The sequence below is a fragment of the Grampus griseus genome, assembly GCF_964374135.1.
Source record: "Grampus griseus genome assembly, chromosome: 2".
NCBI classification, from domain to species: domain Eukaryota; kingdom Metazoa; phylum Chordata; class Mammalia; order Artiodactyla; family Delphinidae; genus Grampus; species Grampus griseus.
The window spans coordinates 31,811,753-31,828,590 of record NC_139018.1 but is presented as its reverse complement, the minus strand read 5'-3'; the positions used below and the strand labels follow the sequence as shown (position 1 = coordinate 31,828,590).

At 38.3% G+C, this 16,838-nt stretch overlaps 1 protein-coding gene across 2 annotated transcripts in view; it reads right to left on the bottom strand.

Annotated features, from left to right (window-relative positions):
• Nucleotides 1-16,838, bottom strand: part of LOC309818934 (cytochrome c oxidase assembly protein COX16 homolog, mitochondrial) — a 33,735-nt gene that overhangs the window by 15,094 nt on the left and 1,803 nt on the right. Inside the window, exon 2 of one of the 2 annotated variants that reach the window (XM_082648950.1) lies at nt 11,331-11,402. The exons of the other annotated variant lie outside the window; for it this stretch is intronic. Within the exon in view, the coding sequence (XP_082505076.1) occupies nt 11,331-11,402 (72 nt within the window). The remainder of the gene's footprint in view (nt 1-11,330; nt 11,403-16,838) is intronic. 2 annotated transcript variants of the gene reach the window in all.

Sequence of the window (16,838 nt, the reverse complement as noted above, 5' to 3'; positions counted from 1 at the left end):
AAATCGAAGACGACACAATAGAGGGAAAGATATACCATATACTTGGATTGGAAGAATCAATGTTGTCAAAATAAGTATACTAACCAACGCAATCTAGATTCAATGCAAACCCTATCAAATTACCAATGGCATTTTTCACAGAACTAGAACAAAAAATCTTAAAATTTGTATGGAAACACAAAAGACCCTGAATAGTGAAAGCAATCTTGAGAAAGAAAAATGGAGCTGGAAAATTCAGGCTCCCCAACTTCAGACTAAACTACAAAGCTACAGTCATCAAAACAGTCTGGTACTGGCACAAAAATAGAAATATAGATCAATGGAACAGGATAGAAAGCCCAGAAATAAACCCACGCACCTATGGTCAATTAATCTATGACAAAGGAGGTAAGACTATACAATGGAGGAAAGACAGTCTCTTCAAGAAATGGTGCTGGGAAAACTGGACAGCTACCTGTAAAAAAATGAAATTAGAATGCTCTTTAACACCATACACAAAAATAAACTTAAAATGGATTAAAGACCTAAATATAAGACTGGACACACACAGTGTATTACAGGAAAACATAGGCAGAACACTCTCTGACATAAATCACAGCAATATCCTTTTCAATCCATCTCCCAGAGTAATGGAAATAAAAACAAAAATAAACAAATGGGACCTAATGAAATTTAAAAGCTTTAGCACAGCAAAGGAAACCATAAACAAAACAAAAAGACAACCCACAGAATGGGTGCAAATATTTTCAAACAATGCAACAACAAAGAATTAGTCTCCAAAATTTATGAACATCACATGCAGCTTAATATCATAAACACAAATAACCCAATCAAAAAATAGGCAGAAGACCTAAATAGACATTTCTCCAAAGAAGACATACAAATGGCAAGAGGTGCATGAAAAGATGTTCAGCATCACTGATTATTAGAGAAATGCAAATCAAAACTACAGTGAGATATTACCTCACATAAGTCAGAATGGCTATCATCAAAAAATCCACAAACAACAAATGCTAGAGAGGGTGTGGAGAGAAGGGAACCCTCCTACACTGTTTGTTGGAATGTAAATTGGTGCAGCCACTGTGGAGAACAGTATGGAGATTCCTTAAAAAACTAAAAATAGAGGTACCATATGATCCTGCAATCCCACTCCTGGGTATCTATCTGTAGAAAAACATGGTCCAAAAGGATACACGCACCCAAATGTTCATTGCAGCACTGTTTACAATAGCCAAAACATGGAAGAAACCTAAATCTCCAACGACAGATGAATGGATAAAGAAGATGTGGTACATATATACAATGGGATATTACTCTGACATTAAAAAGAATGAAATAATGCCATTTGCAACAACAGGGATGGACCTAGAGATCACCATACTGAGTGAAGTAAGTCAGACAAAGACAAATATTGTATAATACTGCTTATATGCAGAATCTTAAAAACAAATGATACAAATGAACTTATTTACAAAACAGAAACAGACTCATGACTTAGAGAATGAATTTATGGTTGGGGGGGTGGGGAGGCTGGGGGGTGGAAAGGATAGTTAGGGAGTTTGAGATTGACATGTACACACTGCTATATTTAAAATGGATAACCAACAAGGACCTACTGTATAGCACAGGGAACTCTGCTCAATATTACGTAACAACCTAAATGGGAAAAGAATTTGAAAAAGAACAGCTACATATATATGTATAACTGAATCACTTTGCTGTACACCTGAAACTAACACAATATTGCTAACCAACTACAGTCCAATATAAAATAAAATTTAAAAAAACAGTGTGCTGTTCAATTTTATAGGCTACGCTGTCCAAAATATTACTTAAAAAGTAGCTACAATTACATATATTCCTTTATTGTTCCTAGCTTTAATAGGAAGGCTTTTAATGTTTCTCTATTAAGAATATTTACTATGATTACTGCTTGTTAAAGAGAATTCAACAAGGTAGTTAGATCAACATCCACAAATCAAAGGGCATGGATCCACATACAAAATCAATATAGTTTCTTTATGCAAGTAAAAACCAATTAGAAAATGTAAGAGAAAGAAGAATACATAGCCAGAATAGTCTCATCTATTTAGAAAATTAAATTCATAGCTAAAAACATTTTGAAAAAGAAAACGAGATGCCCAGATGGTTTCACTGGCAAACTTCTATAAAATATTTAAGGAAGAAGTAACACCAGTTCTACATAATCACTTCCAGAAAATAAAAAAGAGGAAACACTTCCCAACTCATGTTATGAAGTCAACATTATCCCAATACCAAAACCAGACTGTTGGGGAGGAACAATTTTCCCTTCTTCCCTTCTAGGGTCGTTGGCTGGTTTAATAATTAAACTGGCATAAAACAGATTTAACAGGAGAAAAACGTTTAATTATGTATGTATGGGAGCCCCACAAACACATAAGACTCACAGGTAGTCAGCTTAGACTTATATGCCATCCTGAGCTAAGGGGGTAGGGGTCTGGGGCTTCAAAGAGGAAGAAGCAGGAAGATGAGAAGACCAAATGTTTGGTAAACAAACGTTTCCATGCCATGCAGATAAGTCCTTCTGATATAAAAAGTTCTCTCTCATAATAGCTATCTTCCTGTACAGGCTTCCTACCTAAATCCTTTTGGGCAGTTAAGGAAGAGATAAAAAGCTTTTCCTGAGTCTGTTGGGTCATAATTGCCTTCAGCTTAAAACAATCCACATGCGAAAGTGGCACATTGTGGGGTGGTGTATTCTGCTCCCCATCAAGACCAAAACAGTAGAAGGAAAAAAAAAAATCTGTAGATCACAACAGTCTCTAGTGAAACTTCTAGTGGAAGAGTAAGACTACAGCTCCCAAACTAATGGAACAACAGCAAAATAATATAATGTTATTAATCCAAAAGAGAACAACAAGACAGAAATAATTATAACAATAGCACATAAAAGGAAGGCATATTTAAACCCAAATATATTTTAAAATTACATTAAATGGAAATATATTTAATGAGCCAATTATAAAACAAAACTATTAAAACATATTTTCTGTTTATAAGAGATATATCTAAAACTTAAGTTTACAGAAAGGTTGAGATTAAAAAGAAAGCTGGTGAAGCCATATTAATATCCAACAAAATAGGTTGTAAGGGGAAAAAGCATTATTACCACGCAAAGTTTCATTACAATGAAAATTCAATTCACCAGAAGACATAATAATTCTGAAATTATATGTACCTAAAAGCACGGTGAAATAGGCAAACAGTCATAATGAGAGATGTTAACACAATTCTCTTGGTAGGAGAACAGATATAAAAAGTCAAAAACACAGAAATTTGAAAAAACACAAATAACAAACTTGACCAAATGAATGTATAAATTTTTAGTAGGTACCCAACAACATACTTTTATTATGTACCCAACAAGCATACATCATTCATACAAACTGATCATGTGTTAGCTCATAAAGCCAGTCTCAACAAATATCAAAAGAAAGAACTCAATGAAAATTTTCTTTGATTACAACACACTCAAGTTAGAAATCAATAAAAAATAGTAACTAGAAAATTCCCTATGTTTATAAGTTAAGGAAAACCACTTCGAAATAGCTCACGGATAAATAAAAACAAATTTAATTTGATTGATTATGAATATATTACATATTAAAACTTTCATGACATACCCATGGCCATGCTTAAAAGGAAATTCATCACATTACAAGCATATATTACAAAAGAAGATGGAATTAATCATCTTCTTAATTGCAGTTTTGAGAGTCAAGATGTCTTTTGTTTATGATTCTCTGCCCAGGCAGTCCATGGTTCAGGGGTCTGTGAGCTAGTCTTGCCCTAGAGAAACAACCTGAGTTTCTACATTAATGATGATATCTATAATAGCAATTTTAGTACATTAATAATGTTACTAACAACGGCAATTTTTTAGTCATCTGACTCTGGTTGATTAGTGTTCAGTTAGCTCAAGATTGAGGTCAGATGGGACAAGAAAGGGAATAGAGTTCTGGATAGAGAGATTAATCAAACTCAATACAGGAACTTTTAGGGGGACTCAGTTTCATCATCACGAAAATTTCAAATTCATCACATAATTAGGTAACAATTCATAACACACCCACCAAAACAGCTTTAAAAAACAAAATGAGGAAAACTACCCCAACCTATAATAGCAAGTACTGGCAAGTATTTGGAGCCTGGGGTACAAAAAACTGTTAGCAGTGTTGACTGAAAGAAAAACGCACACTATAAGAGCTCTCGGTTGAGTATCCAGTGTCTCACTGAGGACTATAGCCCAGGAGACAACCTCCCAGATAAATCTGAAGAATTGCTCTGAAGAGGTAGGGGAAGAGGCTAGTATATAGAGAGTATATATATGGCTAAGGAATACGTGCAATCAAGCATACAGCTCGGTAGAAGGTTATTGCTAGTCGTGAGGAAGAGCCATCTCACTTAATGATTTTAGTGCTCTTCTGAGTATGGGAAGATGCAAGAATCCAGGTTCATAAAAAATTTTTTCCAAAATATATCTAACTAAGGGTCTGTTTTGCCAAAGCAGAGTGTCTCATCCTGTTCTTTGTCTTGAATTCCTTTCAGGGTGTATGGTAAGGTCAGTGATTGTAGTGGCTAATTACCTGATTCCTATGAGGCAGGAGACAGATGGGCCCCAGGCTGAGCAGCTCGAGACTGTCCCGTTGGGGGACAGAAGCAAGGAGGAGCCGAGCCCTGCCCAGGTAAAAGATAAAGAGACCACATATTTCTCATTCTCGAGGTCAAGGAGACCTTCCTGACTATGCATGTGCAGAAAGGCTCCTCGGGGGTCAAAAAGGGAGGGGGCGTCACCCCACAGTAAGTGATGTCAGCCTACCCATAGCCCTCTTCGCTAGAATCCATCTTGGCTAAGAGATGCGTGTGCACACAGGGGAGGACCCTGACATAAACAAATATGGACTCAGAGCCAGGCAAAGGCAAGATGACTGGCCAGAGGAAACCCAGAAGAAATGCCCCGTGTAAGTGATTCCAACTACCACGAGGGTGCGACTCTTTCTCTGAGTCCACCTGTGTTAAGTTTTTTCACACATACTCTTTTTCCTCCTAATAAACACTTTATTTGTTTCACTACTTTCCACCTCTTTGTGGAAATTCACTTCTACAAACCCGACTGGCCACTGGCCTAGTGGCTAGGATTCACCACTCTCACTGCCACAGCCTGAGTTCAGTCTCTGGCCAGGGAACCGAAATCCTGCTTCAAGCCACTGCAGTCCAAGGCCACCCAAGATCACCTACAGAACTGGACGGAGGACGACATTCTTTGTTTTAAAGCAGCAGTGCAGAATGTGAAGGGAAGCAGAATATGACACCCCAAAATATGTCTCTTTGGCATAAAGATTATCTTGAGCTGATTGTTTTTAGGAAACACCAGACGCGCAAGCTCTGAAAACCAGTACAAGTTACACTTTTGTGAGGGACACATACATTTACAAAGGAAATCTCCATTTATAAGTATCTCCCTTTTAGTACCAGGAAGAGAAGGATGATTCTAAATCACAAGAAACTTCTACCAGTCGAGAAGGTACCCACTTCAATCTGTGTAACAACCTTACCCTTTTACTGTGCTTTTCTCAGTAACCTCTCATAACTGCCCTCCCCCTCCAACATCCTTCTTCTGTCTTAAGATAGTATTTAAGGTGGTGGTAGGGAAAGTTTTACTCACTTTTCCTGGGTATCTCCCATGTATACAAGAGGTATACATGTTATTAAACTTCTGTTTGTTTTTCTCTTATTAATCTGTATTTTATTACAGAAGGATCTCAGACAAGAATGTAGAAGGGTAAAGGGAAAATTATTTTTTCTTCCCTACAACTGATTCAATCACTCTGAAAAACAGTTTGGAAATTATCAAATGAAGGTGATAATCCAGCAATGCCTTTTTTGCACACATGCAGCAAGAAAAATATACAAGAATGTTCACAGCAACATTATTTTCAGTAACCAAAACTGCCAAGCAACTCAAATGTCTAAGAGTAAAATGGATAAATAAATTATGGTATAATTAGTGGAATACCATACAGCAATGAAAAAATCATGGGGTCAGCAACTATGGTCCATGGACCAAATCTAGTCTAATATCCATTTTTGTCAGTAAAGTTTTATTTGAACACAGCCATGCTCATTTGTTTTTGTCCATGGCTGCTTTTATGATACAACACCAGATTTCAATAGTTGTGGAAGAGTGTAGCTCACAAGCCTAAAACACTTACTACCTGGCTCCTTACAGGAAAAGCTTGCTGACCCTGAATTTAGAGCTAAAATAGAGATGAATTTCACATACATAATACTGGGGGGAGGAAAAGGCAATCAACACAATGATAAGGCAACCTACTGAATGAAAGAAAATAAGCGCAAATCATATAACTCATAAAAGGTTAATATCCAAAATATATAAAGAACTCATACAACTCAGTAGCACCCCCTCCAAAAAAAAAATCTGCTTAAAAAATGGGCAGAGGATCAGAACATTTTTCCAAAGACAACATACAGATGACCAACAGGTACATGAAAAGATGCTCAACATGACTAATCATCAGGAAAATGCAAATCAAAACCACAATGAGATATCACCTCATACTTGTTGGAATGGCTATTATCAAAAGGACAAGAAATGACAACTGATGGAGAGGATGTGGAAAAAGGGAGTCCTTGTGCACTGTTGGTGGGAATATAAATTTGTACAGCTATTGTGGAAAACACTATGGAGATTCCTGCAAAAAATGGAAAATAGAGCTACCATATGGCCCAGGAATTTCACCTCTGGGTATTTATCTGAAGGAAATGAAATCACTATCTTGAAGAGGTATCTGCACCCCATGTTCACTACAGCATTGTTCATAATAGCCAAGACATGGAAACAACTTAAGTTGTTTAAAAGGGAAAAAATTAAACAAGCACTATTTCTTTACAAACTACAACAGTCAAGCAAAGGTTTAAAAAAAAAAGACTGTTAATGCTCAGGATTACAGTGCACTTAATTGTACACTTAAATCATATTACTTGGAATGATGCAAAAGCAGATAATCTATTACTGTGGAGCCACAGTTGTTAGCATTAGGAGTCAGGAGAAAACAAGAGCAACAGCCATAATGAAGGCAGACGAGCTATGTCACGTCTATTTCACACTAATTGAAAGCTATTGCTTTCAGCTTATTTGTTTAAGCCCGCCTCATGGGTTCTGTACTTTCCTTTCAACCTTCCATATCCACAACTGAAGAGCAGGAATTTTTACATCCTGGGACACTGGATTTTCAGTCCTAAAATCAGGACAGCTCCAGGCAACCTAAAACGGCTGGTCACTCTGAATCAATACAGTCTTTTTCCACCCTCCTCAAAACTTCTCAGCTGTACTTATCCTTGATCTTTCTTAACTGAATTTGTCCTCTCAACCACAGTCTTGACCCCCAGCCCTTGACCTCAGCAATCTTTCCCTCGACTCCTCCTTAATCTCAACCTCTCAACCCTTGTAAGAGCTGTCAGCCTCAACCAATCTTACCTTCTCAATTCCTCTCAAATTTAATCCACCTTACCCTCTCAACTTTATTTGAACTCAACCTCACCTAAACACTGACTCTTGACTTCACCTGAGTCTGACTTCTCAACATCAACCAACCTGGACATCTCAGTCTCAGTAGGTCTTGTTCTCTGATCCTTCTCACCTCAACTTTGTCCTCTCAGCCTCCTTCCATAGACCTTGACCAATCTCATCCTCTTAATTTCAATCAGCCTCATTTCTCCCACCTTTGTTCTCTTTACTTCGACCCCCTCGTCTAGACCTCTTCTGTTATTGCAATCTCCCTCACTCTCTCTTGCTACGAAAATTTACCCAGTCCTCAAAAGCAAAGCCTCAAGTCATCTGATATTTATTCAGATTTTAATATTATATCACTATCAATTTGCTGCTAAAAATTTTTCTGGAACCCGTTCATTTCTATCTTCATTGCAAATGTTTTATTTCAGATTCCATTATTGTTCATCTATACTCTACTGCCGAAGTGTCTTAACAGGTCTCTGCATCTCCACTTGAAACAATCTCCTCCCTCCTATCTTGCTCTCCCAATCTCCCCTCTATGTTAGCCACTCTATGTTATATAATACTAATCATTTCCATCATTTAGCTAACTCTTACTCATTCTTAACCTTAATTCAAAGGTTGATACCTCTAGCAGACCTTCTCTGATACCCCTTTGCCAAGTCTAAACCGTATGCTTCTCCTTGAAGTTCTAGTAATGTTTTATGCAGAGTTCTAATACAGCATTTCACTGGGCATTGTTATATTGTATGTTTGGATACATTTTTATATTAGATGTCTCCCAGCCTTGATGATGCTATAAACTTTATAAGAACCAGTTTCTTGAATCTTTATCTGTAGGATCTAACATATGATAAACACATGACAAATATTCAATTATTTTTCAAATATGTACATGCCATCCCATTTCTAAAAGTCAGATTATTATAACTTTCATCTTAAAGCAAAAGGGAAAAAATTCCTTAATAAAATAATTGGAATGCTAACAGAAACTTTAAAACTCAGTTATAATTGCTCTATTCCCTCATAGAAAGTATATATTCCTTCTAAATTTACTATTTTTTCTAATACCTACTGTCTTTAAGACTAGCTAGGGCTTCCCCAGTGGTGCAGTGTTGGGGGTCCGCCTGCCGGTGCAGGGGACGCAGGTTCGTGCCCCGGTCCGGGGGGATCCCACATGCCGCGGAGCGGCTGGGTGCATGAGCCATGGCCGCTGGGCCTTTGCGTCCGGAGCCTGTGCTCCACGGCGGGAGGGGCCGCAGCGGTGAGAGGCCCGCGTACCGCAAAAAATAATAAGAAGAAGAAGACTAGCTAGCGTTGGTATTTCTCTTAAACCATAAAATTAACTGAAAAAATTGAATAGGCCTTTAATACTCTCCCACCAACGTTACTGAGGTCTGCTAATGAAATACACCTGACCCTTGAAAACACGAGTTTGAACCTCGAGGGTCCACTTATACAAGGATTTTCCTCAATAAATAACAGTTGGCCCGCCATGCCATATCTGCAAGTTCTGCATCCGTGGATTCAACCAACCGCAGATCGTGTAGTACTGTAGTATTTATTGAAAAAAATCTGAGTATCAGTGGACCAGCACAGTTCAAACCCCTGTTGTTCAAGGGTCACCCGTACTCAGGAAAAAACCCTCAAATATCAGAGGTGTGCCACAAACAAAAGCTACATACTTCTGAATGAATGAACCAGAATTGGTCTGTAACAACAGACCTGAATTTGACAGTAATTGTGTAATCATAGAGGTGGGAATCCTAGTTCTAGCCCTAAACAGCCACATGGCCTTAAGCAAGTTACTTAAGCTCTCTGAGACTCAGATTCCTCACCTGTAAAAATAAAGACAGTCACATATCTACGCAGGAACCACTACAGTCCTACCACAAATGCATACGCGTTAAAAGGATCGCTATGAAAAGACAGGTATCACTATAATGAAAGATAATTTTCCTTTCTTTTAGTATTAGTTACTAAAGATACCCATCAATATAACTTATAATTTACTGGTATTAATACAAAATAGCTAATTTACAATTAGAATAATAAAATGGAGTGAAATTATTGTCCCCTGTTCTTTAGTCCCTTCTAGATCCTAAAAATGGCTACACCAGAGCATATTTTATGGGAAAAAGCTAACAGAACTGCAAAGTTTCTAGTGAGTGAGGAGAAAGATAACTAAATTCTATACATTTCATGATTCACTTCCATGTGATCATTAATGTTATTTTAAAGAGTAAGAAAGAGCCCAAAGATCATATATCAGCCTTGAAAAGCAAGATAAAACTCAGACTGCTTAGTATATTGAGTATACATGATATCATCTCACACCTGTCAGGATGGCTACCATCAAAACAACACAACAAATGTTGGTGAGGATGTGGAGAAAAGGGAACCCCCCTACACGGTTGGTGGGAATGTAAATCGGTGCAACCACTGTGGAAAACAGTATGGAGGGTTCTCAAAAAACTAAAAATAGAACTACAGTATGACCCCAAAATTCCACTCCTGTGTATATATCAAAAAAAAACCCCAAAAACACTGATTCAAAAAGATACATGCACCCCAATGTTCATAGCAGCATCACTTACAGTTGCCAAGATATGGGAGCAACCTAAGTGTCCATCAACAGATGAATGGATAAAGAAGATGTGTGTCAGACCTACTAGAGCATGGACTTGAGGATCTGGGGAGGGGAAAGGGTAAGCTGTGACAAAGTGAGAGAGTGGCATGGACATATATACACTACCAAACGTAAAATAGATAGCTAGTGGGAAGCAGCCACACAGGGAGATCAGCTCGGTGCTTTGTGACCACCTAGAGGGGTGGGATAGGGAGGGTGGGAGGGAGACGCAAGAGGGAGGAGATATGGGGATATGTGTATATGTATAGATGATTCACTTTGTTACACAGCAGAAACTAACACACCATTGTAAAGCAATTATACTCCAATAAAGATCTTAAAAAAAAAACCATAATTTGCAAAAAAAAAAAAATGCGTGTGTGTGTGTATATAGATATATATACACACACACACACACACACACACACGTATGTTTTACTTAGCCATAAAAAAAAGAATGAAATTTTGCCATTTGCAGCAACATGGATGGACTTGGAGGGCATTATGCTAAGTGAAATAAATCAGAGAAAGATAAATACTGTATGATAACGTATATGTGGATTCTAAAAAATATCACAAACTAGTGAATACAACAAAAAAGGAAGCAGACTCACAATATAAAAAACAAACTAGAGGTTACCAGTGGGGAGGGGGGAGGGGCAACAGGGGTGAAGGCATGGGCAGTACACACTGTTGGGTGTAAGACAGGCTCAAGGATATAATGTGCGACATAGGGAATATAGCCAATATTTTGTAATAACTGTAAATGGAAAGTAACCTTTAGAAATTGTATAAAAAAATTTTTTTAAAGAGTCCAAAGATCATATATCAGTCTTTTTGTTTAAACAGCTGTTTGTATTATTTTTATTATATTTAGTTAGTTAGTTATTTTATTTTTTGGCATCACCATGCAGCATGTGGGATCTTAGTTCCCTGACCAGGGATCGAACCCATGTCCCCTGCATTGGAAGAGCAGAGTCTTAACCACTGCACCACCAGGGAAGTCCCCATGTATCAGTCATAAAAAACAAGATAAAACTCAAGACAGCTTAGTTTACTGAATATTCATGTCTCATAAACCAGAACATACATGTACACATGTCAAACACCAATGACAGTTCTTACTTTAATCTTTACAGCATCATAACGGATTTGTGAAAACTCACGAAGACCAAAAGAACCTCCAACAATCAGCAACTGAAACAAGACAGGGAAACGATTAAACAAAATAGAAGGGCAGAATTCAGTCTATCTATACATTACTTATCTGAACACCAACCGTGGCAGATTATACAAAATCTTATAGATTATTTTCCCTGGTGAGTTACCATTCATCTTCTCAGAGTAGATATAGTACACACTATCACTGGGAAACATTTTAGCACATGAGCAAATACCAAAATCATTACCCCCATCTGTACTTGACCTTATTTAAATATCACCATCAGAAGCATTATATTAGTTGATTCTTACAAAAGACCTATGAGCTAGGGGAAAAAATATACACTTAATAGATGAGGAAATAAAAGTACAGTGAACTAAATGACTTGCCCATGATTGTAATGGGTAAATCCAGGAATAAAATCCTGGCCTTGCTTCTTCAAGACTAGAATTCTTTCAATTTTATGATTTTGCAAAATAGGCCAATTAGAGAGCATTTTTCTCCATTTTCTAACCAAGTGATAAAACAATCTCATGAAGTATGTTTCCCTTCTCAGTATGTGGTACACCTTAAAAGAGCCCATGAATGGCCATTGCTGCTTTAGCATCTCCTCCGATAATCTAACGGGCTTCACTCTCATCCTCAAGCTGTAAGTTTAGCAATTTGGAAAAAAATTAAGTTTGATCCCTACCATCAATATTTTAATATTACCAATTAAAGTAATACAAACAGATAAAAACACTGTAAAATATAAAATTCTATAATTTTGAAGTTGGAATACCAACAAAACCTTGAGGCTATGAATTTAAAAACCCAATAAACCTGACCACATAAAAATTTAGTCTCTTATCTGCAAATAAATAAAACAAAAATGACATCAAATCAAAAGACAAGAAACCAGGAAAAATATCTGTTATATATAACCAGCTAATACTTCCAATGTCAATATGTAATCATTCTTTGTATAAGTAAAGTAACTTTTTTGTCTCTTGGTTTCAATGAAAATGGGACACGCTGGGACCTGGGACCTGGGACCCTTTGCTGCAGTGCTTGCACCTGGACAAACTTCTCCTCCAGCAACAAAATGCAAAGAAAGTATTAGGGACTAAAAATTACTGCAAGCATGCACAGTTGGGACAAATTATGCACAACAAGATACAAAAAGACCAAAAACCCAACTGCCACTTCTGAAGAGCCGGGAGCAAAAACACGGTGTCAGGAGTAAAAGCAGGGTACTGCACATGCCCCCTACACTCAACACCACACAGGGGTGGGCAGACCACCTAAGCCACCCCTTTAGCCCCACCCATGGACACATCCCTACGCTCTCCCCATATAAGGAATCAGCTGGCCCCCACCCTAGGGGTTCAAGCGAGCGAGGGAACCTGTTACCTGTTTTCGCTCCCCCCTGCTAATAAAGTCTTGCCTGAATTTCTTGTCTGGCCTCTTATCAATATCTGTTGATTAAGGAAGGCCAAGAACCCTGGTTGGTGACCAAAAAAACACACCTGTGATTTTCCTAACTCCTCTCAGCCTCCCTTTATTCATTCTTCCTCACCTTCCCATCTCAAATTGTTGGAGTATTTCAAAAGGCTCAGTCTTCACACCTTTTTTACCTATTCACAACCAAAACAGTCCCTAGGTGATGCCATCCAGTTCCACGGATTTAAATAGCTTCTATAACCTAACAACTTCCACATGTACATTTTCAGTGGGAAACATCCCACTGAAGTGAAGACCTGCCCTCCTACCTGACATCTCCACTTGAAAGTTTAACAGGTATATATAAATTAACATGAAAAAATTCTTGATTTTTTACCCCAACACTCTTTCTGCCCCAATCTGCTGCTAATCAATCTTCCACATCCCAATTAAGTCAAATACTTTCATCCAATTACTCAAGCCAGCTTCTCTGGAGTCATCTTTAGCTCCTCTAATTCCTATCTCACATCTAATCCATCACTGAGTTCTGTCAAAATATTTCTTAAATCTGACAATTTCGGACTATATCTTCTTCTAATATTCTAGTCTAGGCCCCCATCATCTCTTTTCTGCACAACTGCCATCGCAATACCCACGTGTTACATAATAAAGAATTTGTCTGGTCTTGGTCCTGGGTTCTTGGGAGGGAGCTACTCACTTGGAATTTCCTGAGTGACAGGAGCATCTTTATTATTGGGACCACATCTGAGTTTATACCAATGAGGTGACTCATTGTGGGTCCCTACATAATCACAGCATAGAGGTTGACCATGCTGGAATGATCAACCATGTGACTAGAGGGTGGGGGCCTTGAGCCATGTGATAGCAACCTGATCTCCTGACCTCCAAGGAGGAAAGAGTGGGGCTGGAGATTGAGTTCAGTCACACAGCCAATGATCCAATCAACCATAGATGATGAAAATCCCAATGAAAACCTCTTGATGAGCTTCCTGGTTGGTGAACACATCAGTGTGCTGAGATGGTGGCATACCCTGATTCCACAGGGAGAAAACAAGGAAACTCTGCCTTTGGGACCCTCCCCAGACCTTGCCCTAAGGGCCTGTTCTTTCAGCTGTTCCCAATTCATAACCATTATGATAAAACACTAATCCTAACTATAGTGCTTTCCTGAGTTCTGAGTCATTCTACTGAATTACTGAACCTGTTTTCGCTCAGGAACTACCTGTTTTCGCTCAGGGCTATCAGGAACCACTGAATTTGTAACCAGTTGATCAGAAGCACAGGTGGCCTAATATCGCACAGCTTTCAGCTGGTGTCTGATGAGGGGAGTTTTATGGAGAACTGTGCACTTAATCTATGAAGTCTGTACTAACGCTACATAGTTAGTGTCAACATGGCACTGTACTACCGACCACTCATTACCATGGTATCTACACTCCTAGCTAAATATCTTCATTTCTGCACTAGATCCCAACCATCTTATATACTGAAGGGCAGTGATTCATCAAAAATCTTGCTCACCACACTGCATGATTCATCATAAAAAATGCTATCATTTCTCCCATCTTATTACCAGATTTCTCTAGACCTTACTTCCCCATGTTCTTAGCCCGTTTCTTTGTTCTCACCTGCAGTAAAATTTCTCAAACAAGTTGTCTGTGCTTGCTGCTCTTTCCACTTTCTCTCAGATCCATTCCAACCATCACTGACATCATGTTACTAAATGCAACGTTTAGCTCTCTGTTCTCATCTTATTTCATGAGCAAAATTGGACACCGTTGATCACATTTTCCTTCTCTTCCCTTAAACCTGGTTTTCCTTTTACCTCACTGAGAACCCTTCTCAGTCTCCTGTATTGGTCCCTCCTGTACACCCCAACTCTCTGAACTTGGAGTACCCCCAGGGCACAGTGATCTACTCTACCTACATTAACTTCTATCCACAAGCTTAATGCAAGCATGGTGACCGCTGCTAAAGTAGAAGACCTAAAGAGAATATAAAGTTTCCTAACATACTATACAGAATGTCCAAGATAAAATAAACATTCACTTGTTACAAGAATCAGGAAACAGCAACTTGAATTAGGAAAGACTATCAAGTGACATTAGCAAAGATTTTAAAGGAACCATCATAAAAGTGCCTCAAAGAGCAATAAACAAGTGAAAAATTAGAAAATTTCAGCAAAGACAAAAAAAAAAAAAACAACAAAAAAGGTGACATCAGTGAAACAGAGTAAGAATCTCCAAAAACCCTCTCCATTAAAGCAATGAGAACACTGGCAAAAGTTGTCAAATCTACTTTTTCAGAACTTTGGAAATTAAAAAAGGCCTGCAGTGATGTTGGGAACATTTATGTAAGGAGAATGACTGAATCTCGGTTAAAGCAGAAAGCTTGGTGGCATTTTTAGCCTACCTGTTCCCACGACTCGACCCACACTCCTTGGTAAACATGAAAACCAGCAGTCTAAAATCATGATATAAAGCAGTAACCGCTGGAAGGAGCATAATGGGGTGGAGCTCCTTGAAGTCTTATTCCCTGAGAATTTTCATTATTTGACCAGTCTGGTGGTTCCCTGGAAGACCCACTCGCAAGGCTGTCTTTAGTTTTCCTGACTTGGAGCTCAACTAGTGCAAACAGACTTCTCCCTGGAAGTGTTTGCTGAAAAAATTCAGAGGCCATTGTTTAACATCATACTGCCTGTGGTGGTAGATAACAGGGCAAGGAATAGTCTAACCAAAAAACTCAAAGGAAAATATGAGGCATAAGGTGTCCATAGCGGACTCTGAAAAGCTCAAACATATTCCTGACACTCTGGAAGGACATGCACATGAGCAGAACTGTCCACGTGCCCAGAGCAGCGCGTAAGCTCAGGAGAGATCTGAGAAGGCCCTAAACACTCACCTGTGGCTAACCTTGAGGCTCTGAGCAAGCAAGAAGTAACAGCTTAAGGCGAAGTGTAACCTGCCTGGGTACTGAAGGCATACCCAATCAAGCACACAGAGCCCCTTGACAAACACTGGGAAACTTACTGCTTCCAGGTGTTTAAGAAAACCTCTGCCCAATAAAAACAAAAACAGCCCCATTTAAAAATGGGCAAAGGACTTGAATAGACATTTCCCCAAAGAAGATATACAGATAAACAATAATCCACTGTATGAACGAATGTCCTGCATCATTAGTCATTAGGGAAATGCAAATCAAAACCACAGTGAGATACCACTTCACACCCACTAGTAAGGGTTTAATTTAAAAAAAAAAGTGGACAATGAAAACTGTTGGCAAGAATGGAAAAATCAGAAGCCTCATATATTGCTGGTGGGAACGTAAAATGACGTAGTTTTTGGGAAATAGCTTGGCAGTTCCTCAAAATGTTAAACATGGAGTTACCATATGACCCAGCATTTCTACTACTAGGTATTTACTCAACAGAAATGAAAACACATCCATACAAAAATCCGTACATGAATGTTCATAGCAGCATCATTCATAATAGCCAAGAAATGAAAACAACCTAAATGTTCATCAATGAAAAATAAATATTCCAACTGATGGAATATTAGCCATTAAAAGGAATGAAGTTTTGATACGTTACATGAATGAACCCTGAAAACATTATGCTAAGTGAACAAAGTCAGTCACAAAAGACCATAAGTTATATTATCTATGAAATCTATAGACAGAAGTAGATTAGTGGTTAACTAGGATGGGAGAAGGGTAGAGGACAACACGAAGTGGCCACTAGTGAGTATGGTGTTTCTCTTAGGGTGATGAAAATGTTCTAAAATTAGACTGTGGTGATAGCTGCATAACACTGAATAAACTAAAAACAACTGAACAGAAAACATTAAATGGGCTCATTTTTTAGAATGTAGAAACCAGTAGTCACTGGTCAGATTAGAAAGGTAAATTCTGCCGACTAAATGCACAGTGTGGAAACTGAAACAACAAATATACTCTCTTTTTCAAGTGGTTTGGGAGACAACAAATATATTCTCTTTTTCAAGTGGTTTGGGAGAGCAGGGAAGGAC